Source organism: Schizosaccharomyces japonicus (assembly GCF_000149845.2).
Source record: "Schizosaccharomyces japonicus yFS275 unplaced genomic scaffold supercont5.2, whole genome shotgun sequence".
In the NCBI taxonomy this organism is placed as follows: domain Eukaryota; kingdom Fungi; phylum Ascomycota; class Schizosaccharomycetes; order Schizosaccharomycetales; family Schizosaccharomycetaceae; genus Schizosaccharomyces; species Schizosaccharomyces japonicus.
Genome location: NW_011627861.1, coordinates 3,537,721 through 3,562,216, shown reverse-complemented (window position 1 = coordinate 3,562,216; position 24,496 = coordinate 3,537,721). Strand labels below are relative to the sequence as shown.

At 41.3% G+C, this 24,496-nt stretch overlaps 10 protein-coding genes across 10 annotated transcripts; 5 read left to right on the top strand and 5 right to left on the bottom strand.

Annotated features, from left to right (window-relative positions):
- Window positions 1-251: 251 nt before the first annotated feature.
- Window positions 252-2,621, top strand: SJAG_03884 (Clr6 histone deacetylase associated PHD protein- 1 Cph1). The gene has a single exon (XM_002174975.2). It carries the CDS (start codon window positions 717-719, stop codon window positions 1,722-1,724), a length of 1,008 nt encoding a protein of 335 aa, XP_002175011.1. The 5' UTR covers window positions 252-716; the 3' UTR covers window positions 1,725-2,621.
- SJAG_03885 (hypothetical protein) lies at window positions 1,810-2,493 on the bottom strand (the record flags this gene model as incomplete). Its single annotated transcript, XM_002174976.1, has 1 exon — window positions 1,810-2,493. The coding sequence occupies one exon, from the start codon at window positions 2,491-2,493 to the stop codon at window positions 1,810-1,812; it is 684 nt and encodes a 227-aa protein (XP_002175012.1).
- A 444-nt stretch (window positions 2,622-3,065) lies between the features above and the next one.
- Window positions 3,066-5,846, bottom strand: SJAG_03886 (hypothetical protein; the record flags this gene model as incomplete). The annotated part of the gene is made up of 1 exon (XM_002174977.1): window positions 3,066-5,846. The coding sequence occupies one exon, from the start codon at window positions 5,844-5,846 to the stop codon at window positions 3,066-3,068; it is 2,781 nt and encodes a 926-aa protein (XP_002175013.1).
- Window positions 5,847-6,033: 187 nt separating this feature from the next.
- On the top strand, window positions 6,034-10,345 carry SJAG_03887 (CMGC/DYRK/DYRK2 protein kinase Ppk5). Its single transcript, XM_002174978.2, has one exon. It carries the CDS (start codon window positions 6,612-6,614, stop codon window positions 9,903-9,905), a length of 3,294 nt encoding a protein of 1,097 aa, XP_002175014.2. The 5' UTR covers window positions 6,034-6,611; the 3' UTR covers window positions 9,906-10,345.
- SJAG_03888 (ribosome biogenesis protein Urb2) lies at window positions 10,307-16,593 on the top strand. The gene is made up of 2 exons (XM_002174979.2): window positions 10,307-10,659; window positions 10,715-16,593. Exons 1-2 carry the CDS (start codon window positions 10,487-10,489, stop codon window positions 14,487-14,489), a joined length of 3,948 nt encoding a protein of 1,315 aa, XP_002175015.1. The 5' UTR covers window positions 10,307-10,486; the 3' UTR covers window positions 14,490-16,593.
- Window positions 12,311-16,524, bottom strand: SJAG_03889 (vacuolar sorting protein Vps45). The gene is made up of 5 exons (XM_002174980.2): window positions 16,199-16,524; window positions 14,663-16,148; window positions 14,219-14,625; window positions 12,419-14,148; window positions 12,311-12,338 (listed from the first exon to the last, which is right to left on the bottom strand). Exons 1-3 carry the CDS (start codon window positions 16,351-16,353, stop codon window positions 14,587-14,589), a joined length of 1,680 nt encoding a protein of 559 aa, XP_002175016.1. The 5' UTR covers window positions 16,354-16,524; the 3' UTR covers window positions 12,311-12,338; window positions 12,419-14,148; window positions 14,219-14,586.
- Window positions 16,527-17,679, top strand: SJAG_03890 (RNA-binding protein). The gene has a single exon (XM_002174981.2). The coding sequence runs from the start codon at window positions 16,677-16,679 to the stop codon at window positions 17,523-17,525; it is 849 nt and encodes a 282-aa protein (XP_002175017.1). The 5' UTR covers window positions 16,527-16,676; the 3' UTR covers window positions 17,526-17,679.
- SJAG_03891 (BRO1 domain-containing protein) lies at window positions 17,542-20,052 on the bottom strand. The gene has a single exon (XM_002174982.2). It carries the CDS (start codon window positions 19,801-19,803, stop codon window positions 17,632-17,634), a length of 2,172 nt encoding a protein of 723 aa, XP_002175018.1. The 5' UTR covers window positions 19,804-20,052; the 3' UTR covers window positions 17,542-17,631.
- Window positions 20,025-22,357, top strand: SJAG_03892 (AAA family ATPase Vps4). The gene is made up of 4 exons (XM_002174983.2): window positions 20,025-20,219; window positions 20,278-20,389; window positions 20,496-20,994; window positions 21,046-22,357. The coding sequence occupies exons 1-4, from the start codon at window positions 20,196-20,198 to the stop codon at window positions 21,719-21,721; spliced, it is 1,311 nt and encodes a 436-aa protein (XP_002175019.1). The 5' UTR covers window positions 20,025-20,195; the 3' UTR covers window positions 21,722-22,357.
- Window positions 21,834-24,457, bottom strand: SJAG_03893 (protein phosphatase 2C Ptc3). Its single transcript, XM_002174984.2, has 3 exons — window positions 24,000-24,457; window positions 23,679-23,752; window positions 21,834-23,609 (listed from the first exon to the last, which is right to left on the bottom strand). The coding sequence occupies exons 1-3, from the start codon at window positions 24,325-24,327 to the stop codon at window positions 22,767-22,769; spliced, it is 1,245 nt and encodes a 414-aa protein (XP_002175020.1). The 5' UTR covers window positions 24,328-24,457; the 3' UTR covers window positions 21,834-22,766.
- Between the last annotated feature and the right edge of the window lie 39 nt (window positions 24,458-24,496).

Genomic DNA, 24,496 nt, shown 5'->3' with positions numbered 1-24,496 from the left:
TGACTCTCCCTGCGACACAGTTAACTATTTTGCAATACATACTATTTCACACTGGATAAGCCGAATGAATACTTTAGTGCATTTCTCCAATAAATTATACTGGACCATACCAGACAACATCTGTTACACCCATGTGTCAGAGTGTTGACAGATCGCCAGTCACTAACATATACGATTACATATACAATTACACATACAATTACATATCCTTACTCTTCTTGTATAATAAGACCAAAGTGTATATATGTACTACTCGTTCTCCCACTCCACTACCCATTCAATACCGACCCAATCAAGCACGAACAGATTACACCGCACGAATTCCACTTTCCTTTTCCCGAACGCAGTACCGTAGCTTAGTAGTTAAATCCTTTAGACTATACCATTAGGTGGCGAGTTCGAGTACCGACGAAACCCATTTTCTCCTGTAACACAATTCATTTCCTGAACTCGTGCTTTATAGGTAAGAACGAACTCCATCAAAACAACGTTACGGCAGCCCTGCAGCAGCACTACTTACAGTCCAACGCATTACTCCGTCTGTGTTCTTTTGAAGTTCTGCATAACCCCCACATCATCCCTCCAACGCATATCCACTACCACCTCTCCGTGTATACTTTTTTATTCTCCGAACGAACACCGAAGTTGTCCGAAGTTTAAGGAAAGATCCTACGGTACCTTTGCGACCTTTCTGCGCATCATCATCAATTGTGACAATGAAGTCGCCGAAGAAACCATCAGCTCCGAAATCGTTAACGTCCTCAAGAACTTCATCGCCAGCGCCTGCTGGAACACCGAATTCTACACCTGCCAAAAAATCCAAATCAAGAACTGGAACAGAGACCAGCGACCAAACGACGTCTGCACCAAAGCGACGCAGACGTCGTAAACCGGTAATTCAAAATGAAGATTTCTGTGGGGCATGCGGAGGCCAAGGACTGTTTCTCTGCTGTGAATCTTGTCCCAGAAGTTTCCATCTTTCTTGCTTAAATCCTCCATTAAGTCGAAACGACATTCCTGAAGGATCCTGGTATTGTAACAAATGCATGTACAAGAAAAATGAAACGCCTAAAAGGCCTCGGGGCATGTGGTCACTACTGATGGACGACCAAGACGATAGCAATCCTGTTTGCTTTAAATTGCCCCAACAAATTGTCACCGAATTTCACGGAATAACGGTAGGAAGATTGGGCCAATACAAAGAAGAGAACACCACACTTGATTACGGAGAAATTGCAGAGCTCCTGTCAGATCAAAGTATGATGAACTTGGCTCATTGTGGTCATTGTCATCGCCCCTCCATCGGTTCTTGCAAAATTACTGGTTGTGACCTATGTGAAACGTTTTACCACACCGGGGATTGCGCAGAGTATATGCCAGTATGCGAGCATCCCGATTCCGCAAAACAAATCTGGCGTATTCCGCGATACACAGTCGCCATTAAAGATTCCGAGAAGGGGACTTGGTTTCTGGAGAAACAAAAGTTCACAGATGATCCCTCGTCGCCCGAAGACGAGTATGAAGATCCTCCTCTTCCTGTTTCTTGTATATACAACCTCGACGCTGTCGCCATCGTCCAAGACTTCTTAATCAACGCTAAACGCGACGCCGTTCAAAGACGAAAAACACAACATCTAGAAAGGCTCCCTACGGAGCCTCGGGCTTTAATGATTTGGGCAATGCAGAAATTCTCTAACAATTCCAAATTGCCCCGGGTGATCTAGTAAAGGCGGTAATTTTTTAGGAAAAAAAGTGCCCATCAATATTTCTTGAATGTGACTTCAATGATTTATTTATCAATGAAAACGCTCAACTAGTCAAACACGGTAGACAGCAAAATGTTTTCTGAAGGCATTTTTGGAAGAAACTTGAGAACCATTTTGGCTTTTTTGCTTTCCTCTTCTCCGAGCTGGGATCGGTCAGCAGAGGTCTAATTTCCGTAGATGATGTAGTAGTCGTCGTATTACTGTTTACAGTGTTCTGCCTTTGTGGCTTGATTGCAGAACGCTGTGTCACAGTGGTCGTTTCCAGCACACTTGACATGGCTGCTTCAGGCTCTGTCAGCATAATAGTAATGGTTGTTGGCGTTTCCACTTTCTTCGACGACTTGGTTCCTTTTTGCGGTTTCTCTAATCCCTTAGGATTTTCGTGAGTGCCAGCAGGTACGAAGTCCTTTAGCAACTCACTAATGCTGTTTTCTAAGATTTGAAGATACGAATATGCGACATACCGCAAATTCGGTTGTTTGTGATTAATAGTGTCCAATGCCGATAGCTCTTGTGCTAAATTCAACGCTCCTTCTTCCGCAAACTTAAGACGATTAAAATAGTCATCTGAATAATTAATTTGGGTACCTTTGAGAAACCTTTGATAGGCCTCACAGACAAACTCGCCAATTTCTTTTGCATCTAAAAGTAATTTCGATTCGGGATCCGTAGGATCAAGCGTTGCAAAAGTGGTTGAAGCACCATAATTTAAAGATCTTATGGACATCGCAAAAGTTTTTCTGTTTTAATAATTCTGTGTGAACGTATTCCTCTCGTAAACTGATGAATAAATTCGTTTAGTTTCAACAACCTTTAAACTACAATCCGTTTGTTATGCAGCTTCCAAGTGCACACCAAGTTTCTGTAAGCTTATTGTCCCAAAAAGACAGAATGACTGCTCGTTCAATAAGATAAATATCGTCAATGCAACCCTCGAGGCGAGTGCCGAAACAATTTAATATAAAAAAATCAAACCACTGAAATACGGCGTTTGTATATCCTCCGTCGTTCGAGTTAATACTCTTTTTCGGTTATCGGCGAGAGAGACTCTTATTTATATTTGAAAAAAGGAAGTTGTAAACAAACATTAAATGGCTCACCATTACGGAAACTGAGGTCGAACACAACTGAACATAAACATCATGAAAGCAAACAGGTGAATTGTAGGCCAAGAAAACAGCATTCACCCCAACCATAGTAAGGCCTTTAAATGAAGAAGCAATGCTTCAACGTTTTAATCGCAAAAAAGGACATAAAAAACCCAGACCATAAGATAATTAATAGAGAGCATTAAACATCTTAAAACCTAGTAATATCTCCATAATCACTTTCGTTGTCACCAATCTGACTTTGGAAATCATCTAAGTCGGCACCGCCATTATCATGACGCTTTGACTCTGCCAACCGACTCCACTCATCGATATACGAGGGAACGGCATAGTAGTTTTGAAGGTTAATGAAGGGAGCAAACGTGTTAATTGTAAAAGCGCTGATACCAGCAGACAAAGGTTGTTGAGCAACCAGATTACGGGGAAGCTTAAGAGGCTTAATTGGAGGAGCCAGCCCAAGCATAAACTTCTGCAGATTATTCAATGGTCCTTCAACCAAATATCCACGTTCGCGACAATGAACAATGAAGTGATACCACAGTGCGTGCTTTGCAAGTACCTTTGGATTGCCAAGAACAATTACACCATAACGTGCACGGGTCAAGGCCACATTCAGTCTTCTAGGTTCACTCAAGAAACCAATTCCCTGATGCTCACTGGAGCGAACACAAGACAGAATAATAAAATCCTTTTCTCTTCCCTGGAATGCATCAACAGATGCCACCTCAACGGCTTTATAAAGATCCTTCTTTAAAGCACCATTGTTTTGCATATACTGAACAATATACGAACGCTGTCCATCATACGGAGTAATGATACCAATTTGCTCAGGAGTTACTCCAGCCTTAAAAAACTGAGTCACTATTTTCTCGCAAGTAGAAGCCTCGGTACGGTTAAGGTATGAAGTACCACTAGCGGAAATTTCTTCTTGACCAAAGTTGGCATAAAACATAAGCGGCTCCTCAGGCTGAGGCCAGGGAAAATCAAGATAACGAGCAAGTCGCTCAGCCGTTGTAACACCGTTTTGCAATGTTCCTTCATAAAACATGTTTGAAGGAAACTCGGATAAGCAAGGATGCATACGGTATTGCACAGTCAAACGGATGGGCGAATTTCCCAAAATGATAAGCCTTTCAAATAGTGACTGTGAGAGACCAGCTTGTGCAGCCTTCTTATTCATTACAACGGGACCAAGTTGTTGATGATCACCAACTAACACAACTTGTTTGTAAACGTGTGTTAAAGGAATCATACATTCTGGCTCCGAAGCTTGTGTAGCCTCATCAATGAGAACAGCACGAAAACGTAGCTTTGAAACCCGTTTATCGCCAGCTCCTACACATGTACAACAGATAACATTAGCGGACTGAAGCAGTTCACGCTCGATCGAAGCGACAAGAACACGCAGACGCTTTTCATCGGCCAGCGAAAGCTCACCCACGTCATTCTGAAGTTTAAGCAAACGTGAAAACTCCTCATTGCCTTCATAATTCTTAACTTGTTCGTGCAAAGACAAAAAGGAAACAGGCGAATCTATGTCCTCACGGGACTTTGCTGTGACACGAACCACTCGCAATCCAGTCTGATGTATTTTTTCAGCCAATTGATCAACGGCAACATTAGAGGGTGCACAAACAAGAACTGCGGACCCGTTTCCCTTCGTCTGTGTAGCAAGATGATATACGATCGAAGCAGAAGTAACTGTCTTACCGGTACCGGGAGGACCTTGAATGAGCGAAAGGGGTTGAGTGAGGACGGAACGCACAGCATTTACCTGGCTGGAGTTAAGTTCAGGGAGGTTCGGTACGGAAAATGTAGTAGGAAGTTTTGTTTTTAGTGTAAGGGGAGGAACTTCATGACCAAGGAGTTTGTGATAAAGGTAGCCAGACAGCCGAGAATTGTCAGTAGCAAATGATTTCAGTGCGGCCTGCATGCGGTCAAAAGACGTAGACTTCCACACGTAGTCAACCGAGAAGTTGTGGGTGCATTCGATGGGAATCTTGTCACTGCGGTTTAATTCCAAGCCAACCTCGTCGGATATATTGTTAGGGATTTTGATTACATAACCGGTAGAGCTCCACTTGGGTCGAAGTTCACCTTCGTAACGAAGTTTCATTTCATCACTGACAGCCAAACGGATCTCTCCGGACTCTAATTTAGGCAGATAAAACCAAGCTGTATAACGCTGATTTAGACTCTGGTCCCAACGAACGACAACATCGTTCTGCGTTTGCGACTCCTTCAGCTTCTTGTCGTACTCAGCTTCCACTTGCACAAGAGGAGAGAAGGCAGCCTGATACGCACGAGCATCAGGGAACCGCAGATCCACAGATGGCAAATTCTCCGAAACCGTCGGTTTCTCCAGATCCTCGAGAGAAGCGTTTGCATTTTCATGCCAAAGCTCTTCCAAACGAGAAATTTGCTGAGAGGTAATGGGCCGAGCAGCCATTTCCTCTTCCTTAGTTGCGGGCAACACGAGCCAGGGTAGAAATTGACGGTCTGTGATTAGAGGCTGCCACTGACTGACATCCCAATTCATGTCTTTTGCCAGACTAACCTTCGTACAAGGTTGACGACACAGCAAAACAATGACCGTGTCGCTTTTGGCTGGGATTAAACCCAAAAGAAATACATTACGCGTTCCACAGTTGTAGCATTCCAGCACTGTTTCACCTAGCGGAGAGTTCTTGTGCAAAGACACTTGTTTATGACGCGCTCGCACCAGATGTGTAACTATGTGAGATGCTGAAGTGTGACCTCGCGAATTGCAAAACCATTTGTTGCAATGAAGACATTTTACAATAGCACTAGGGTTGGAGAGCCCACAGTATGCACAAGACTCATGTTCCTGGTCTTCAGAAACCTGTAAATGAGAAAGTTCGTTCATCGTAAAATTGACCACGTCTTCGTGGTCCGCACCCCCAGAGTAACTATACAACGCAGCGTTCTGCTCCATTCCTTCTTGTAACATTCCGGAACACGAGTGAGAATCTACCACTCCGTCCATCTTTCTTGCTGCGCTAATGAAAACGGTACTTGGGAGAGAGACAAAGATGCCCTAGTCTCGCTTACGCAATGTCGCTAAACACGTCCGAGTTCGGCTTTTTCTCGGCTATAGCTTAACCTTAATTTGTGGACGGGAGTTAACCTACCCAGAACCAACACCGGGATCCTTTGCAATTGCACAGTAGAAAGGCAAAATTCAGCGTGAAAACAACTCTGATACTGTATTTATGAACGTTTTATGCTAATTTAAGAGGAGCAAAGGCACCAATTCTGTAACGTGCTGCAAAGTCAGTGGTTCAAATTCTAACGTATATTAAGGACGAAAAAAACAGTGGAAGAACATGGGAAACAAATAGTTTTATGAAAACAAACAAGATTAAGAAACGAATTCATATATTCTGCAAGATTCTGAAGTCAATTGCGCTTTTTCTCGAGAACGCGCTTTTCAGTCAGGTGGCAGCAGTCGCGTTACGAGTTCTGCCGGTGGTATACGTTTCTTCCACAACCAGCAACGCTGAAACAAATCGGTTTCCAACAAACCAACCACTTTGATACCCTCCCATCAAGAAGGTAAATGCATTTCTCATCTTATTCCCCGATTTCTGTCTGAAACCATCTTTTGTTTTTCGCACAACAGACTTCAGCACATTCCTGGTCTACAAACACGTTTTTTGCTGCCAAAATAGTCTGCATATTGCCTCTTTAAGTCAAGAGCGCAATTATTCCTACGATGAGGCTTTTTGGTAGCGCGTTTCTGTCACAGCATGGAGTGGAATCTGAGAATTGCAACACAGCACCTCAATTGACGTCTTCCGATAAGGCAGAGGAGGAGAGCCATATGTTTTCTGAGAGCTGTCTGTCCACTAAAGCCTTCTCTGAACATTTACAAGACTTTGCCAAGTATAGTGCTGTGTTGAAAGAACTTTTAACAAGAGTTCGTGAGAAAGCCCCTTCTTCTTTGGCACATGCGATTCATTCTCCCTTAAATCATCCTCCAAAACCTTTCCCGCTTAATCTAGAGGCACACGAAGTATCTGAATTCGAAAATGACACTAAACTAGACGGAACTACATCTTCAAGTGCTGCGAACAAGACCCTGCATATTCAAGAGGCTGCCCATAGCATTGCGCTGGATATCCCTGGCCAAAAACTTAGTGCCCCCAGCAACACCACTAGTGATTGTGCTGGTGTCCAGTCGCCATGGTCAACCGCTCCTCAGGTCGGCCATCTACGTAATCCTACAACATCAAACTTTTTGCAACAATCTTCACTGGGCAAAAACAGCATCGGTTGTCCAGGAAGTAAATCTAACGTTGGAGAAACTGGCAACTCTGATACCCGTGACAAAAACGGCCTTACAATGCCTAATGGACCCTCATTGTTACAGGCATCCACCAAGGTTGGGAGTGAGGGTTGCGATGACCCAAGTGTGGATAACGCACTGGCTGCATTAATGTCAAATGTAACTATCCGACAAACGAAGTCGATCTCACCAAAAAAGCCGAAGCGTTTATTCCATTTTCCTCGTGGCACTTCGATGGACAGCAAGCATGAAACGAGCGGAGCATTGTCGCCCTTTGACACTTCTCCGAATCGACGAATTGTCTTGGATAAACTAACTGAACCACAAAAAGCGTCTCCGCGAACAAGCTTGGACGACACGACTCGGCCTTTCTTTATTCGACAAAGGACATCACCGTCGCAAGTCGTGAAGACACCGTCTCCGTTCAGACGCCCATCTCCGGGTCTTGTTAATCCATTGGGAACTTCTTGGTCTACAGCTTCGCCAAAAACGAGCGTCGCAAGCGACCTCGGCAATGCTAGCGGAGAGAGGACGCCCGTCTACAAGGAAAATGAAATTCACTCCCCTTCACGCTCACATTTGTCTCCGCTTCCTATGGCTCACAATCCGTCTTTTGTTGAACGTTCACCTTTTTACTCTCCTACTGGAGTTAGCGCACCGAAACCCTCAATTCCTTCCTGGCAAACTTCACCTTTAGCTGGCAGGTCATCTTTGCTTCCATCACCAAAAACATACCGGTCGATGGAAACCATTGCTGGCAATCGACCGCTGCCATATACAAAAAACAAACCTCGCACTCCATGTTCGACACTCGGCGGCGCGTCTCCTTCTCTCGATGCACCTACCACCCCAAAACACATCTCTTCAAAAAGTCCTCAGTCTTTTAAAACCCCTACTCATCCGAAGTCACCTCTTCTGTTTCCATCTACGAAACCCGCTTTTGCTTCACAAAAACAGAGCCCAAAACGGAACTTGCATCACAGTCCTGCCCCTCCGGTTCTAGCACCACACACACCTTCATATTCCCTTCGTAATAAGTCTCGGATTGTTTCACCAATTTCAGATATCGTCAGCTCCCGTAGTATGGTAACTCCAATGCGCGATCCGTACGCTGACCGGATTCCGGCTTCCCATTATGGTCCCCGATCAACCAACGTACTGTCGAACTACAAGTCTTCTATGTCAACTGTTTCAAGCTACTCATCTGCTTCCGCCATTCGGCGTATACCTCGGGCTCCTGAATCAAAGATTCACATGGAGAATTCTTTATTATCTAATACGATGTCACCCTTACAGCTGCCTCAGTACCGGTTACGATCAAAAATGAATGTTCCTATTGAGCGAATCATTAAGGATGCTGATATTGTAATGGAAGGCTTATGTCACAAAAAGAAAGGCTTTTCTTTGGCATCAGAAACTGAACTAATGGAGACACTGAAGCTCAGGTGCACGCGGAAAAGCCCCATTCCTGTGGATCGTTTCTTAGCTGAACAGAATGACTTTTTAACTGAGCATGAGCGCCAAGAAATCAAGCACTATGACTACATATACTATTACTCGCCAGTAAAGTTCGCTGAAGACGACCCGGACCGGATTGCAACCCATAAAAGTGTTAACATTACTGAGGACGGAAGCGTGTCATTTGACGATGAGAATGGAGATTATGTTGTAACAGTGGGTGAACACCTAGACTACCGTTATGAGGTTGTTGATCATATCGGACAAGGAAGCTTTGGGCAGGTCGTAAGGTGTATCGATCATAAATCTGGTGAACTCGTTGCAGTTAAAATTATTCGTAACCGCAAAAAGTTTCACGGGCAAGCGCTCATTGAAGTTGGAATTTTGCGAAAGCTGTGTGACAAAGATGAGGCTGATCAGTATAACATTATACGTTATATTTCAAACTTTAATTTCCGAGGTCACTTGTGCATCGTTACTGAGCTTCTGGACGATAACTTGTATGAGGTTTTACGTGCTCAAGACTTTGAAGGACTCCCTTTAATTGTTGTGAAGAGCATAGCTATTCAGGTATTGAGAGGCCTTCAGTTGCTCGATCGAAAGCAGATTATTCACTGTGACCTTAAACCTGAAAACCTTTTACTGTGTCAGCCAACGCGGACTCGCTTAAAAATTATTGATTTTGGAAGCAGCTGTTTTGTAAACGGCAAAGTTTACAATTATTTGCAATCACGATTTTACAGAGCTCCAGAAATTATTCTCGGTATGCCCTACAATAAATCCATTGATATGTGGAGTTTTGGATGTATTCTCGCGGAAATGTATACTGGTTATCCTCTATTCCCAGGCGCAAACGAATCGGAGCAGCTTGGCTTAATGATGGAATTGCTGGGTTTGCCAGACCGGAAAATGCTTTCAGACTGCGGCAGGGCCAATCTTTTCTTCGACAGGCATGGAATTCCGTACCCTATAACTTCGGAAAACGGACGAAAGCTTATACCCTCAACTCGAACTCTTAATCAAGTTCTTCATTGCAAGCAACCAGTGTTTGTTGACTTTATAGCCCAATGTTTGCGTTGGAATCCGGAGCTGCGTTTAACACCAGAAGCTGCAAGTAGGCATCCTTTCATAACGGGCGGCTACAGTGTTCCTAACAGCGCTGGAAATTCTGTCATTGGCGTAACGAAAGCAACAAGGCCGCAAATGTCACCCTTAAAGGCATCCTATGAGTCTGGTCGAATGCTTCCGAAGCCCACTTTTTAGCAACATGTAATCCCGGTTTTCGATGCTTTGGTTTTACTTTGTTTTATGTTTTTGTCATGACTCGTTTTGGTCCCTCTTTTAAAAAATTTCTTTTCAATGTTTATGCGAAGTGTTGGCAAGCATTCGATAAATTATAACTCATATGCTAATCGTATACGTTACTTGTTATTGTCCTGGGTCTTTGGGTCTGGTTTCATTACCATTATACGTATACTCATTCTTCTTCAGGATCTCCCAGATTGAGAGAAGCACCGTTCCCTCTATTTTGTAATGTATTAACAATGAATCTGCAATCTAATAGCTTTATCCACTTTGATGTATGTCAACTTATGCTTGGTGTTTTGCATTTCAAGTAATGTCTATGTTAGATTAGATGCATTTGTTTTCTTCAAAAGTTAGTTTTCGTATACGTGCTGTGATAACAACAAGTTAAGCAATCCTTTAATAATTATTGCTTAATGGAATTCAGAATTCATTTTGAGCTTTGTTTCGCATTTTCTCCTGTCACATGAAGGCCGGGTTCTCCCACCTAAGCGAAGCACTTCTTCACCTGTTCAGTCTCGTTCGAACTGTTTAAAACAATGAATCTGGAGCAGCTTACTCGCTCCATTCGTGACAAGGAGGGAAATAGATTAGAACAAGTGAAGTTAGCCACTTCATTGTTTAATGACGAGATTGAAACTTACTTTCCCAAAAAAGAGCAGTTCATCCTAACTTTCTTGTTTGATCGTCTTAAGGAAGATGGAAAAAATGGGTAAGTGATCCTTTATTTGTTATTTATTGTCTAAGTTCGGAAATTAACTTTTAAGTGAAAAACCAAACTATTTAAGCATTGAATATTGGGATCTTCTTCGGTCAGTTTGGAGCAGTGGTAAGGTGTCGAAAGGGTTTATGCTCAATTGTCTGCATAAACAAGCATTGATTCCACTTGTCATAAAAGCTTTTGACTCTCTCTGCAAAACTTTTCGGCCCGATGTCTTCAACAGTATTTGTCTTACCCTTAACAAAATTTATGACACTGCGGATGTTCTCTATGCTACAAAATGTACTCAAGAGCAAGCATCTTTGATACTTTCCAAGTTTCTTTTGCTAGCGGTGTCAACTGATTCACAAAAGTTTTCGAGCTTAACTACTACGTTAAAACTTGTCCAAGAAATCGTTTATGTATCTTTTAGAGGACAGACAAATCCAAGGAAAGCAGCAATTTCACTCTTCGAATTGATCTCTGCACCTCTTCTTTCTTATTTATCAGCTACTTCGATTACGGAGGACATGAAACTTTGTGTTAAAGAAGTTCTTCATGAATGCTGCTTTTCAGTCCTTTTAGATTCACTTTCTAGCTCTTCTGAAGCGTCTATGTCTCTTTTGAATACGTTCATAAAAAATGATGTCGAACCAGTTATGCTGCTATCACTCCCCGAACTCTACTCTTTCGTTCTTTCTTCAATTGAACTGCAGAAGCAAGCAATCATGCGGCCACTTTCAACTATGAAGGCTTCGGATCTCACATTCTACTTTTTTGCTATGTTTTCTCAATTGGCATTATCACCAAGATATAAAACGGATCCATTTGAACAGCTGAAAGCATTGGATGGTATTGTGTCCCAGCTTGCTAAAAGTAGTCTTCGTCGCGGTGCTCCGGACGAAAGTATTTCTCATATACTTGACAAAATCGTCTTGCTTTCTTCGGAATACACATCGAGCGAAACCGTGTATCAAAATGTCTGGCAGATATTTGTGAATATTCTTGATATTAACTTTGATGCTGTCTTTTCCCGAATGCCATGCATATGGACATGTGCAAGTAAGATTAACGAGCGTAACCGTAAACCTGTTTTGTCTTTCTTTTCTTCGGTTATTGAATCCTATGGAAGAGCTCGAAGTTTGCATGTTTTCTGCAAAGACTGGTTTAATACTTTGCAGGGATTGTCTAATTTCGACAACCTAATTGTTCATCGTCATCTGATAGATGCATTTGCTACATGTGTTGGCACGGCTCTGAGCACAGCTGCTTTCAATGATTTGTTGCGGGAGTATATTCAGACTGCTAGTAACCATTCTCTAAAGCCTGCCGCTACGGTGATTATTGCCTCGCTAATTAAGAGTCTTCATCACTTTACTACATTGTCTACTAGTACAATTTCCTTACTTAAGGATTTTTACAGTGTATTGATCATGCCATTTATTGAGGGTTCACTTCCCGCCAACGCTTTAAACTCTTTCATTCTAATGGCACACTTTGACTGTATAAATCTCTCTGATGAATATTCCCATGCTACAAGTGATAAATGTCTTGGCTACCTGCAGTCCCTACTGTTGAAGGCTGAACTTGAAGACTCCGTTTTGGTTTGGGCTCTTCAGTGCTATTTTGGATACGTTGAACTTTATCCGATAGCTGACAATGACACTGAAGAATTTGCTGAAGTACTAAAGCTAACACTTACGTTATCTACTAAACTTGATGATACTGGCTCAAAAGATAAACGACATTCCATCACGCTGAGACCACTTACTGCTTCAAAAGCGATATTTTTAACTATGACGAGTCGTTGGTTAAAAATTTTTGAAACTTATGAAAAGCACCTGGATTTGCAAACTTGGTTTGGATTTTTGTTGGAACAGTCCTTTTTGGAAAGCGGAGACATTGACAAGTCCTCAACTTCCTCATATACATGCATTCTGTTGCGAATGCTTGCGTCTTCAGAAGTTTACGAGCAGCCATCTGTATGTGCCGCATTTCAGCAGGCGATGATAAAATTCATGGTACAAGGGGAATTTTCTTCTTACATGAATGAAGAGTGTTCACAAGTTTTTTCAGGAAATTGGTCGTTCCTCACACAATTAAAGACTATTTACCATGCGAAGTTCATCTTAAACTTGCTAAAGTTCATACCTATTGAATCCATTAAAAAGGGGAACCGGTCTCGCTTCTTAAATGCATTTGCACTATACGATTTGGCAGCTGAACTTGAAAAAGACGTTGCTCTCATGAAATCTCTTCGAAAGGCAATTTTTGCCCTTTCCAAACTTACCATCGCCTGGGAAACCTTAAAAATGGAAGGCTATATTATGAGACTTGTTGAAACCGCAAACAATCATATATCGCTTTTACCAGGTACCTCGGAAATCCTTGGTCACTGGTTTACAGTTTCCACAGCCAATGTGTTGAGTCCGAGTATACGAAAAGTTTTTAGTATGACTTCTAGCTCCGTTGGCTGTTTACTCTTTCTTAGTCTTTTCTTTTCACATGCGAATGTGATACAAAAAACATTGTCTGATGACAAAATCTTTCCCCCTATGTTAAATGAGGGGGCAGAGTTTCTATTCCATGCCACTAAACCATGTGCTGACGGAGATGAAGTCTCCAAAGCTTATACTAAATACTATCTTGGTTCATGCATAAACCTTGTCCGTTTAAGTGTATCAGATGATTCATTGATGAAACGTCTTTCTAATTTGCGAAATCAAATCGAGCTTGTGATTATGAAGTATATCGATCAATCGACAGAAGATGATGTTTTTCCGATGTGGATATCTTTGGTTGCTTTAACCGCAAACTCTGTTGATGATTGTCTTAGATGTTTAGCGTATTTGGCGGCTTTCTCCAAAGAGAATGAGGTGCTCTTGTTAAGTGATTCGGATATTCGCTTTATGTTACAAGGTCGGACAGATGAAGAGAACATTTGTCTCCTAAAGCAAACGGTTTCCCTTTGCACACACATTGCGCATGCGCCAAACGAGCTGGCAATACCGCTTTCCTCGATTCTAAGAGTTTTGTTGCTACTGGCGCAATTAGCAGAAATACCTTATACGGAAACTGCAACGGTTTCCTCGGATATTCTTCATACACTTTCACAAATTCTTTTGAAAAACGTTTCACTCTCGGAACCATCTCTTTTCTGCGTATTAAAAATTATTAAAATTTATGCACACATGCCTATCAAAAGCTTAAATCATACAGGCATGAACCATCTTCTTCTTTCACTTAGTTACTTTTGTGGTAATCGATACAAAGGACCAATTTTGGTTAACTCAAATGAGTTCGCTTTAGAGCTCATTTCAATTTTGACAGGTCTTCTCTACAATCACAGATCGTATATTAATGGACGATTCCACGTTCTGTTTGCTGTACTAAAAGGTTTCCTTGTCTCCTTTACTCGGACTCAAAATGATCAGAAATCTCAAAAAGAACAGGGACGCTTTAAATGGCTTCCCAAAAATAGTGCTTTCACTAATGAGGTAGCTAATGGATTCACTCGGTTAGTAACCATTTGGATGAATCCAAATCTCATGCACGACGCTAATAAGCGTACCTCTGTTTTATCGAATGCAGACAAATTATTTACAAAAGCTTCAGCCAAGCATTTCCTTTTCCTTTTGCTTGAATTCATGAACTATCAAATATGGTACACTTATTCACCGGACATAAAAGAAGCACTCCTTCCTGGATTTAATGCTATCTATGAGAACTTGTCCACTCATGAAAAGGAAAGCATCAATGCAGCACTCGATGCATCATCGAGAGTGGTCTACAAAAATTTTGTCAATGACTGGTCGCGGTTTTCTAGGTGGGTAGAACAATAGACGAGCTCGTGTCTACAGAGAATTAAAAGCGACTTTATTTCGTTTCATAATAATATGCGGGTAAGTAGCGTCAAAATCTTAAATTCGTTACAGGGTTCTATTCATTCCCAATGGTTTGCGCTGAGCGAAGTAAATCCTAAAATGTTAGTAGTTGTTTTAACACTGTGCCTTACATTAACAAACATGTTGCAGTTTAATACCGCATTACTAGCCAAAACAATTCGAGTACCATTTTGAGCAGCATTAAGTTCGGAAACAATTTTTGCTTCTTCAAAAGTAGCGCCGCCAACAATGACAACAATGATATCTTGTGGTTTCTTAATTATAGCGGTGTTAACAGTAGAGGCATAGGGCTGAGTGGCTGTCCGAGGTTTTCCATTTAATATATCGGTTAAGATGACTTTAAGGAAAGGAACATGCTGCGTATAAACGTTTTCAACTCCCCGAAGACCGTGGAGTCCACTTCTAGCGGCTTTTGAAAAGATATTGGAGGAAGGAAATATCTCATCTTGTCTCGCTTGTTTACCACACAAACTGAGTAAAACAGGAACGCAGGAAGCCGACATAGGGTTTGAGAGATTCGCGACTAATAGCGCTTGTAAAGTTTTAACATTACCTGGAAAATCTTTTTCATAACGAAGAGCATAGAGACAAACCAGACACAGCTTCAGGGTGTCAGGTACGGTAGACATTAATGCAGCTTGAATAGCCGTGAAATCACTAGACTGAGAGTCATTGCATGCCAAACTCTGTTCTAACTCGCCCAATTCCAACAAGTTGTCATGTTGTACGCGATTAGATAGTTCACTCAGAAGTGCCACATGCTTGGACACATTTCCGGAGAGTTTTTTATAATCAGGATAAGCTTCCAGAAACTGTTTCATGTCATCAATAGTTTCGATATCGCTGGCCTTTTTAGAGGATTTGGATTGTAATTGAGAAACATAATTCTTAATCTTTATACCAAGGTCTCCAAAGTTATTGAGCATTGTTTCCTGATAGAAGTTGTCTTGAAATGGATTCAAAACAAATTCTTGTGGTTCTTGTGAAGCGTCCGAGGTATTTGGGAGTGTCACTCGTCCATTCTGGATACCAAATAAATCATGGACCATTGCCTGATATGTCCATTGCATTAATAATGGTGTTACTGGATCATTTTTGCGGTCTAGGATTAGAAGTAGTGGATCGACATCAGACTTCCGGAAGTTAAATAGCTGGAGTTCCTGTTGTATAGTATACGAAATCTGTCCAGCGAGTTTTAAACACATGTCACTATTTGCATCATAACGAATTACGGGATTCTTCTTCAAAGACAAGAGTAAGGAAACGACACCCTGATGCACTCGTTCAAGAGCGTTTTCATCCCAAGTATCTTTAGCCGTTCCTAATACGTGAGGCATAGCAAAGGAAGCAAAGTCCGAGTTGACAACTTCGTAATCTAAGAAATACTCCTGTACACTTTTAACCGCTTCAAAGTCATCGGATTCTGCAATTCTTTCCAGGAGACTTCTGCTCACAATATTTGTAAAATAAAGATGATACTCAGCATACTTTGGGTTCCGAATTTCTTCGCACAAAAGTCTTATATGAAGTTTCGTAGGACGTATAAAAGCAACGCATTTTAAATGACGAACATTTTCCCTTTGATTTTCGAGTACTCTGTAACAGAATGTTAATGTTTGAGCTAACTTAAGTGTATACCACCATACTCTGTTAAATAAACCTGATTTTCAAGAAGCTCAGTCTGTGTTAAACAGGAAGAGACAATTGAAATTGTTTCTTTATCAAGAAGAACTACTTTTAATCCTGAAACTTCCTGAAAGATTCGCTTGAAATATGACTTAGCAGCTGCATTGACATCCATTAAGAAAGCTACGTGAACAACAACAATCGAGACGTAATTCAATCAATAGAAAACACTCCGAAGTCAAATACAAACGTCTGACACGTCAACGAAAAAAACTGGTGGAAGACCTATTCCTAAGGCTAAGGAACAGTTAGGTCATCGAGCCGAAGACGAACCCACGGTCAAGTGAAATTTACCAAAAGTTACTGTTTATAAACTACATTCTGACTACGTCAAGACAATCAATGTCTGTTTCTTTTTCTTAATACTTTTCGGGATCGCTTCACATTCATGTAGGAATCCGTTCCTGCGAACAAAATTTTTTAGAATTCCATGTAACGATGGCCTTCTCCTTGTACGAAGGCCTTGATAATACTTCTATAGATGAGATTAATGCACAAGCACATAAAACTGTCGCTAAATCTAAGGAAGAGGAATCCAAACAGCTGAACAGAATCCAGCCTGTACGCAATGCGTCAGATGTAAATCTAATAAAGGATGATAAACCGCCTGTACAAGAACAAAATCCACTGCAGTTTATTCCGAATGTCCGTCGGAGGCGGCCTGTGAAACGGAATGTACCAATTCGCCCTGAAGCAACCTCACGAACATTGACTCGAGTGGGGGAAAACAATGAAGAAAAAACGAAAACTTCTGAAGGGGAGTACAGGAGTGATACAACTTCTGGGCATAGTGTTAAGGAGTTACCAATTGGTAACGTGGCTGCTTCACTTAAATCAGAAAATGAACTTGGTCATAAAAGTTCAGCAACAAACTTTCCTCTTGATGTTGATTACGATCCCACACAGCCTACAGAATTGTCACTTTATTTCAAATGTGAAGAGGATGTTCGTTGTGAAGAAGAATGGCAAGATTATCTTGTAAAGCATCCAGAGATCAAAGAACTTGAACCCACCGCTTTGCAAAAAGACAGTCAATATCTGGGTATCCGACCACCAGCTATTCTCTTAGAAAATGTTCCGATGAAGGAGTCAGAATCTCAGTTGCAAAATGAGAGTATTTCATCACATGTTCCTGAACAGGATATGAATTCTACAAGAAAAGCAAAGAAAGGTTTTGCGAAACGATTACTGCAAAAATTTGGATGGCAACAGGGCCTTGGTTTGGGCGTAAACAATGACGGTATCGCTCAGCCTTTGCGACCAAACGCATTTAAAAAAACAAAATAAAGATAGCCCTTTGCCTGTTGGTTTCATCAATTAGCGTTTAATATGATATCTCAATAATATTGTCATGACTAGCTAAGTTATCTAATAAGGAATCGTATATATGTTTCTATTCGCGCTTCTTTTGAAAACGAATTTTGTGTACAGTAGGATCAAAAACGCCGGCTTTCGGGAGCTTTGTTGGAGATTCCACACGGCTTTCTAAATTAGAGATAATCTGCTTCGCTTCAACATTCCGGCTATCACAGAATTTCATACAGCGTCCATGCGAAAGATGAACAAGGTCATAAAGGTCATTAACAAACTTCAATCCGGTGGTTAATTCTTCACGTAATTCAATAAAACGTTGGTAACCATCAGTTAGTTGATCATAAAGTGATTCAATATCATTTCCTTTCTTCGTTAATGATCGCATTGTCTGAAGTTGCGAAAGCTGAGCCTGTATTTTTTCAAAAAGCAAACTCTGTTCAAGTTCCTGCTGTTCGATATTAAACTGATTGTGAAGTTCTTGCTGAAAGTTTTTCATCAACAACTCAGCTTGTTCTTTCCCGCCACGATTAAGCAATTCCAGGGTATTTTCTGGAAGAGAAATTGAATGTAATTCTTGCCGATGACTTTGAATCTGTTTCCAAGTGGTTAAACTTGACTGAACATCTTCACGTAAACGTAACTCATCTGCTGAGGGAGGATTACTGTTGTTTTCCAATTGCGAAAAAAGCTGTTTTGTGTCACTTTCAAGATAAAGGAGGACGGACGTATATTTCCGCAACTTTGTATCCAAATTCGCTTTTCCCTCACAAGCGTTACGCAAACTTAGTTCATGTTCTTGCAGAGTTAAAAGAAGACTTCTTGCGGCATGTTCTGTTGCTTCACGTTTCCAGCGGTCCGTACCATACTTCAAACGAAGGGCCGAATCCTGACTATCATCCAGCTGTAGCAGCTTTTTCGATTCAGTAAGAGTTTTTGTAGTTTTTTGTATTAATTGGTTAAGTTGATTTTCGGCCTCTGACAGTACTAAAGTTCCTCCAAGTCGTTTAATCTCCTTAGAATAATGGATAATATCATTGTACGCGTTTTGAGAAAAGGAAGATGAGGTTTGTTTCTGCAAAGAGATCTCAAACAGTGAAACTAACTCGTTACCTGCATCAGTTAAAGTTTCCAACTTGCTGATTGCATCCTTCTTCAAAGAAATAGCACGTTCAGACAAATTTTTATATCTTAAATATACCGAAGTAGAGACTAAAGCATCTAGGAAGCATGCATTCACTTTCGGTTCATCCTCCAAGTTTTGGGGCACAATGGAACGCACCATATCTATTTTCTCCAGCGAGGCTAATTCTTTGGACGTTGGTACAGCTTCCAGATGAATGAGATCATTGTCTCTCATTGCTATCGTCAGCTCTGGTTCTACTATAGTCAGCAAGTCCTGTGCATTTGTTTTAATGGTATTTGTAGACGGAATGGAAGACTGCTTGAGAACATTTCTGCAAGCATCTATTAAGCAGTTAAGATGACCAACCTGCACACCAAACTTAGAGCTTTCAAGCGCAACCTTTGCAAAGTGTTGATGAGCTATCGCTTTGTAGTAAAAATAGTTTGTCTTTAACAAAACAAATATGTAATTAGGTACGGATTCCGCCTGACGCATATAGCTTTCAGCTTGAGTGAAGTATACAGCAACTTGTGAAGCAATTTTTGCTAGAATAGAAACACGAACGGATTTCTTTTCAATTGCTTTAAAAAGTACGCATGCTTGTGCATAAGCAAGACAAACATGTTCGTAGCCTTTTAGTAACTCTAAACGTAAATCCTCCGAATCAGGAAAGACATATTTTTGGTAGATAAATTTGAAAGTACCCGCGGATGCTTGTAAATACTGACAAGCTTTAACGGAATCGACGACATCATTTTGCATACATTCTTGGGCAAGCTGTGTACATACAGCAGCTCTTTGAAACAATAAAGAACCGTGTTCAAAGTACAGAGAAGAAAATTGCTCCACTCGTGAAGGGGAAATAGACGTACTCCAGGCAAATGGATATGGAACCGCGTTAGAATACTTCTGTTCTAGTACTCGCAACATTGCCTCATATTTGTCTAAAAGTACAAGATAGTTATCCGAATACCGTTTTTTTGAAAGCTGATCACGAGCAAGCGCGAGTTCGTTTATATCTTGTGTCAGTTTATCCTCGTTCAAACAATGCTCATTTTCTAAGTATTTACAGAATTTTTGAAAATCGTACGGAAGAGAGTTCTTCCCGTTAATAGATATAATTTCCATAACAAGTAATGAAAACGCCCCTTCTGTTACTAAATGGTTGATTTGTTACCAATAACGACACGACACAAATGGTGAACAACTCTTAGTTATGCGAGTGATTCTATAAAGACAGAAAGAAGAATAATTAATAGGTAAACGTTTTCCGTTGATTCAAAAAACAGCGATTAACTGTGAATGGCGTTCGCGTTCGCTTTTGGAGAACCGAACAGACACTTAGACGTAGCTACATTGTAACCCACAGAAGGTCTATCAAACATCGCGAATACATTCTAGATTAAAGAAAGCTAGCATACTAATCAGTTGTACGACTTTGAACTCATAATATTGAGGAATTTTCTTTCGTTCAAGTGGTTTACTACTGATTTCAACCACTTCTTAAACAGGACAAAAAAATGGCATCTGTAGATTTTCTAAGCGTAAGAACGTTTTTATTCCTTTTTTCATTGAAATTTGTCTTACTAATGCATTGTATAGAAAGCAATATCGCTCGTGAAATTAGCCATTGATAATGATAATAAGGAACAATACACAGAGGCGTATAAGTATTATCAAAACGCTCTCGACTACTTTATGATGGCTTTGAAGTGTACGTTTGTTTATAATAGAGATGATCTCTTCATGGCATGCGAAAACTGAAGAAACATATTACACCTCGCTTGCAATTATACAAACTCGATACTAACAGTGTGAAGATGAAAATAACGAAAACTCAAAAACCTTAATTCGAAATAAAGTGGTAGAGTACCTGGATCGTGCTGAGCAAATCAAAGCCTTTCTTCAAAAACAAAGTGTACAAGCACCTGTATCGAATGGAAATTCTTTAAGCCAGGACGCTCCTAAACCAGGCTCTGGTGCAGCAAATGGACTTTCTGACACTGCAGATGCAGAAGTTAAGAAGCTTCGAGGTGCTTTATCAAGTGCAATTCTTTCGGAAAAACCTAATGTAAAATGGGACGACGTAGCAGGCTTGGAAAATGCTAAAGAGGCATTAAAAGAAACCGTACTTTTACCTATAAAGCTTCCAAAGCTGTTTTCTCATGGTCGGAAACCATGGTCTGGCATTTTGTTGTATGGGCCACCGGGTACCGGAAAGTCATTTCTTGCAAAGGCAGTTGCAACAGAAGCCGGTTCGACTTTCTTCTCCATTAGCTCATCTGACTTGGTGAGTAAATGGCAAGGCGAAAGTGAAAGGTACGCTAATTGTATTCGTGATTTCTGCAACCCGCTCTAACTAAAATTCAGACTTGTGAGGCAATTGTTTGAGATGGCTAGAGAAAATAAACCCTCTATTATTTTTATTGATGAAATTGACTCGCTTTGTGGACAACGAAGTGATAGTGAAAGTGAATCCTCACGCCGTATCAAAACCGAGTTCTTGGTTCAAATGAATGGAGTTGGACGGAATGAATCCGGTGTTTTAATATTAGGTGCGACAAATATTCCTTGGGCATTAGACTCTGCCATTCGTCGTCGTTTCGAGAAACGCATTTACATTCCCCTTCCCGATTTACACGCACGCGCAAAGATATTCAAACTTAATGTTGGAAATATTCCTTCAGAGCTTACGAATGAAGACTATAAAGAGCTTGCAAAACTTACAGAAGGCTACTCTGGTTCAGACATCGCAACAGTGGTACGTGATGCTATTATGGAACCCGTTCGCCGCATTCACACAGCAACACATTTTAAGACTGTTTATGATCCAACGACGAAAAGTGATATGATTACACCTTGTTCGCCAGGTGATCCAGATGCATATGAGGCTACATGGATGGATATTGACTCAGAACGTTTGCTTGAGCCAAAGCTTACTGTTCGTGACTTTTACAGTGCAGTCCGCAAGGTAAAGCCGACACTTAATCAATCAGATATTGAACGACACATCATGTTTACCAAGGAATTTGGCGCTGAAGGATAAACGAGGAAAAACAGCGATATCCGTCCAAGTCGACAAACTGCAGAATTTGTCTCTCGTGTCACTACTCGGTCGAATTTCCCCTCCATGATGAAGTATCTTAAGTCTCATTTATTCACTAATACTCAATACATCGTACTTTCAACGAGAAGCAATAAACTAGTACACACGACATAATTAGACTCATTGAACCTCAAAGAAAAGCCCCAGACAGCGATAACCTTCTGTAGTAAACACGGACCGTTCATTTATGTTCACTCTGTCAAATAAATACTTGAAAGATGAACATAAAACAATGCATCCTGATCATTAATAAACCAACTGGTATTATGAAAAGCATCGCCTTGCACACAGCCTCCCTCGTACTCAGCATCAACGAGGAACAAAATTACTGTAACAAAAGCATGATTCTTGACCCTAACATTTACATCATATAAATTTCACAGTTTTGTTCATAACAATCAATCAATCAATCACCCAAACCGAGGGTGTCACTACCAATCCAAATAACTTGTGGGAAGGAACAGAGAAGAAAATTAAGCAGGCTAATCATAACTGTTTAGTCTCAATTTTGAAAAAATAATAAGCCTCTGAAGTTAATGCCAAAGAAACAACCTTGTAAAATCGACACAAAACGCCCGCAGCGCTGTTAAATTGTGACAGAAACCAGTGGCTTCAGTGCAGATACATAAAACCCATATTTGATTCCATTTACGAAGAGAGATGTAATGCATGTGTGTGCGTGTGTGTGTGTGTGTATGTTAGTGTGTTCTTTTGTGATGGATACAGCGTCCTGATAATAATTGATTCAGACAGCAACGTTCACCTAACGCTTGTTATGGAACTGCTGAAATATCAACTAGATAACAACGCCCCAGCTGCTCTGAAGACAAGAGGAGAGATATAATAAACGTTTTGGCAGGTCACAAGCACAAAAGAGCGGGTAAACTACAACAACTTCTAAAAGAGTGAAGGACGGAAATAACAAACGCACTCACATGATGCTCTCGACATTATCATTACAGCAAGAAGTTACCACACAAGAACATTAGTCAGTGTTCTCAAGCGACTCCACAGCTGGAGCATTAGAAGGCAGTGGAGATTCAACAACTCGAGAATTGCTCGAGCTCAAAGGAAAAAAGTGTTCTTTCAAACGAAAACCAGCGGCCAAAGAGGAATCAGCGTGCAACATCTCAGAATCCTTAGCAGCTGCATCTTCCGAAGCGTTTTTGTCATTGACTGAGAGCGATGCATCCATATCAACGCGGCGAATGCGGAATGGCATGTTTACATTTGGTAGGTCCTGTTCACGATTAGTCCAGCCTGATCCAGGTAGTTCAGCGTACTCTGGAGGTGCACAAGGACCGTCATTATTTTCAACTCGCTTTGCGATTTCGTCCATCCATTGCTCTACGGACATGTTGTTCAACAGACCCACAATACAAACAGTCATATTGTCACAACCGAGACCAGTCGTTTCTGCGTCTGTGGCAACACAGCAGTCCATCAAGTTCTCGGCTATTTTTTGAAGAGGCAAATGTGCTGTAATGCCTCGGCGAACAAATTCCACAACCTGTTGAGAGGTCTTGCAATCCCAGATGCCATCACAAGCAAGAATAACGAACTCGTCATCATCAGTCAGCTCATGACAAACGACGTCTGGGACTGCAGTTACGATCTGTTTTTCAGGGGGCAAGTCAGAGCTCTTGAACTCGAAGTCTCCAATAGCCCGTGAAAGTGCGAGATTGCCATTCACACGGCCAAAGTCGACACGACCACCTGCGGCACAAATACGAGCCTTTTCTTCATCATTGGAAGGTTTATGATCCACAGACAGAGGCTTTGCGACACCACGAGCCCCAAGTACTGTCCGAGAATCACCAGCGTTAGCCTACTAAGGTTAGCGACTACCCTTGATAGCTCGAGTGCCCGTTAAACCGGACTTCCAATGCGAACATACACAGTAAAGCTTTCGACCAACACGCAAAATTACAGTAGCCGTACAACCCGAAGGGTCCGTATGGAATCGTTCGTCTATACAAGTACACATTAGTAAACACAAACGCACATAGTTGGAGCTTTAGAAGTCAACATGGTCCCACGAGTAGCTTTCAAGTTTGTAAAAACGACAATACCACAAACAAAGACTACCATTTACGTAAAAAGGAGCACATTTATGCGAACCGTCATCGTATCAACAGCACACGCGACTCTTGCAATCCTTCAGAGGCGCACAATCACCCCTGTGAACACAAATCAAACTCCCAAACATCACACATACCTTCAAGAATAGTCTTGTCTGCTTCAACAAAGGTCTGCTTCAATGCAGCCTCAAAATCTCCCTTCTGGAAATCCTCGCTCTGCTCAAGAAGCTTAGGAAGATGTTCACCGCACCAATTTGCAACCTTGTCTCCTCCATGACCGTCATAAACAGCAAAAAAGTCGATAGCCTCCTCAACAGTTTTGTTTTTCATGTGAAGAGCTACGGAATGAGCATCCTCCATGGAGATACGCCATCCCTGCATGCTGGAGATGCCAAAAACAACGTGCTCATTGCCGCCCTCCAGCGAGTGCTTGTCCGTCACGGGTTCTGAAAGAGTCTGACCCATTGACAAAGATTTATTTGCTTTTTGGGTTTAATTTGTATGTTTTTATAACGGAAAATGGTATTTTCAACGACAAATATGTTTGTTGAGGTGAAGCGGTTAGGTTAAGGTTGGTGGCCTCGGTGCATTTACTAGTGTCATTTTTGAGAAGCCTACCAGTCACGCACGTAAT

Excerpts from the sequence above, each read along its gene's own strand:
- SJAG_03893 (XM_002174984.2), bottom strand. The coding sequence starts at position 24,327 with ATGGGTCAGACTCTTTCAGAACCCGTGACGGACAAGCACTCGCTGGAG. Across the intron at positions 23,753-23,999 it reads AGACAAGACTATTCTTGAAG|ACGAACGATTCCATACGGAC; the intron begins GTATGTGTGATG and ends GTACTTGTATAG. Across the intron at positions 23,610-23,678 it reads TTGGTCGAAAGCTTTACTGT|GCTAACGCTGGTGATTCTCG; the intron begins GTATGTTCGCAT and ends TAACCTTAGTAG.
- SJAG_03884 (XM_002174975.2), top strand. The coding sequence starts at position 717 with ATGAAGTCGCCGAAGAAACCATCAGCTCCGAAATCGTTAACGTCCTCA.
- SJAG_03887 (XM_002174978.2), top strand. The coding sequence starts at position 6,612 with ATGAGGCTTTTTGGTAGCGCGTTTCTGTCACAGCATGGAGTGGAATCT.
- SJAG_03892 (XM_002174983.2), top strand. The coding sequence starts at position 20,196 with ATGGCATCTGTAGATTTTCTAAGC. Across the intron at positions 20,390-20,495 it reads CTTTATGATGGCTTTGAAGT|ATGAAAATAACGAAAACTCA; the intron begins GTACGTTTGTTT and ends AACAGTGTGAAG. Across the intron at positions 20,995-21,045 it reads TGGCAAGGCGAAAGTGAAAG|ACTTGTGAGGCAATTGTTTG; the intron begins GTACGCTAATTG and ends ACTAAAATTCAG.
- SJAG_03889 (XM_002174980.2), bottom strand. The coding sequence starts at position 16,353 with ATGGATGTCAATGCAGCTGCTAAGTCATATTTCAAGCGAATCTTTCAG. Across the intron at positions 16,149-16,198 it reads AATCAGGTTTATTTAACAGA|AGTACTCGAAAATCAAAGGG; the intron begins GTATGGTGGTAT and ends ATTCTGTTACAG. Across the intron at positions 14,626-14,662 it reads ACTGCAACATGTTTGTTAAT|GATTTACTTCGCTCAGCGCA; the intron begins GTAAGGCACAGT and ends CTAACATTTTAG.
- SJAG_03890 (XM_002174981.2), top strand. The coding sequence starts at position 16,677 with ATGGCCTTCTCCTTGTACGAAGGCCTTGATAATACTTCTATAGATGAG.
- SJAG_03891 (XM_002174982.2), bottom strand. The coding sequence starts at position 19,803 with ATGGAAATTATATCTATTAACGGGAAGAACTCTCTTCCGTACGATTTT.
- SJAG_03888 (XM_002174979.2), top strand. The coding sequence starts at position 10,487 with ATGAATCTGGAGCAGCTTACTCGCTCCATTCGTGACAAGGAGGGAAAT. Across the intron at positions 10,660-10,714 it reads AAGGAAGATGGAAAAAATGG|TGAAAAACCAAACTATTTAA; the intron begins GTAAGTGATCCT and ends TTAACTTTTAAG.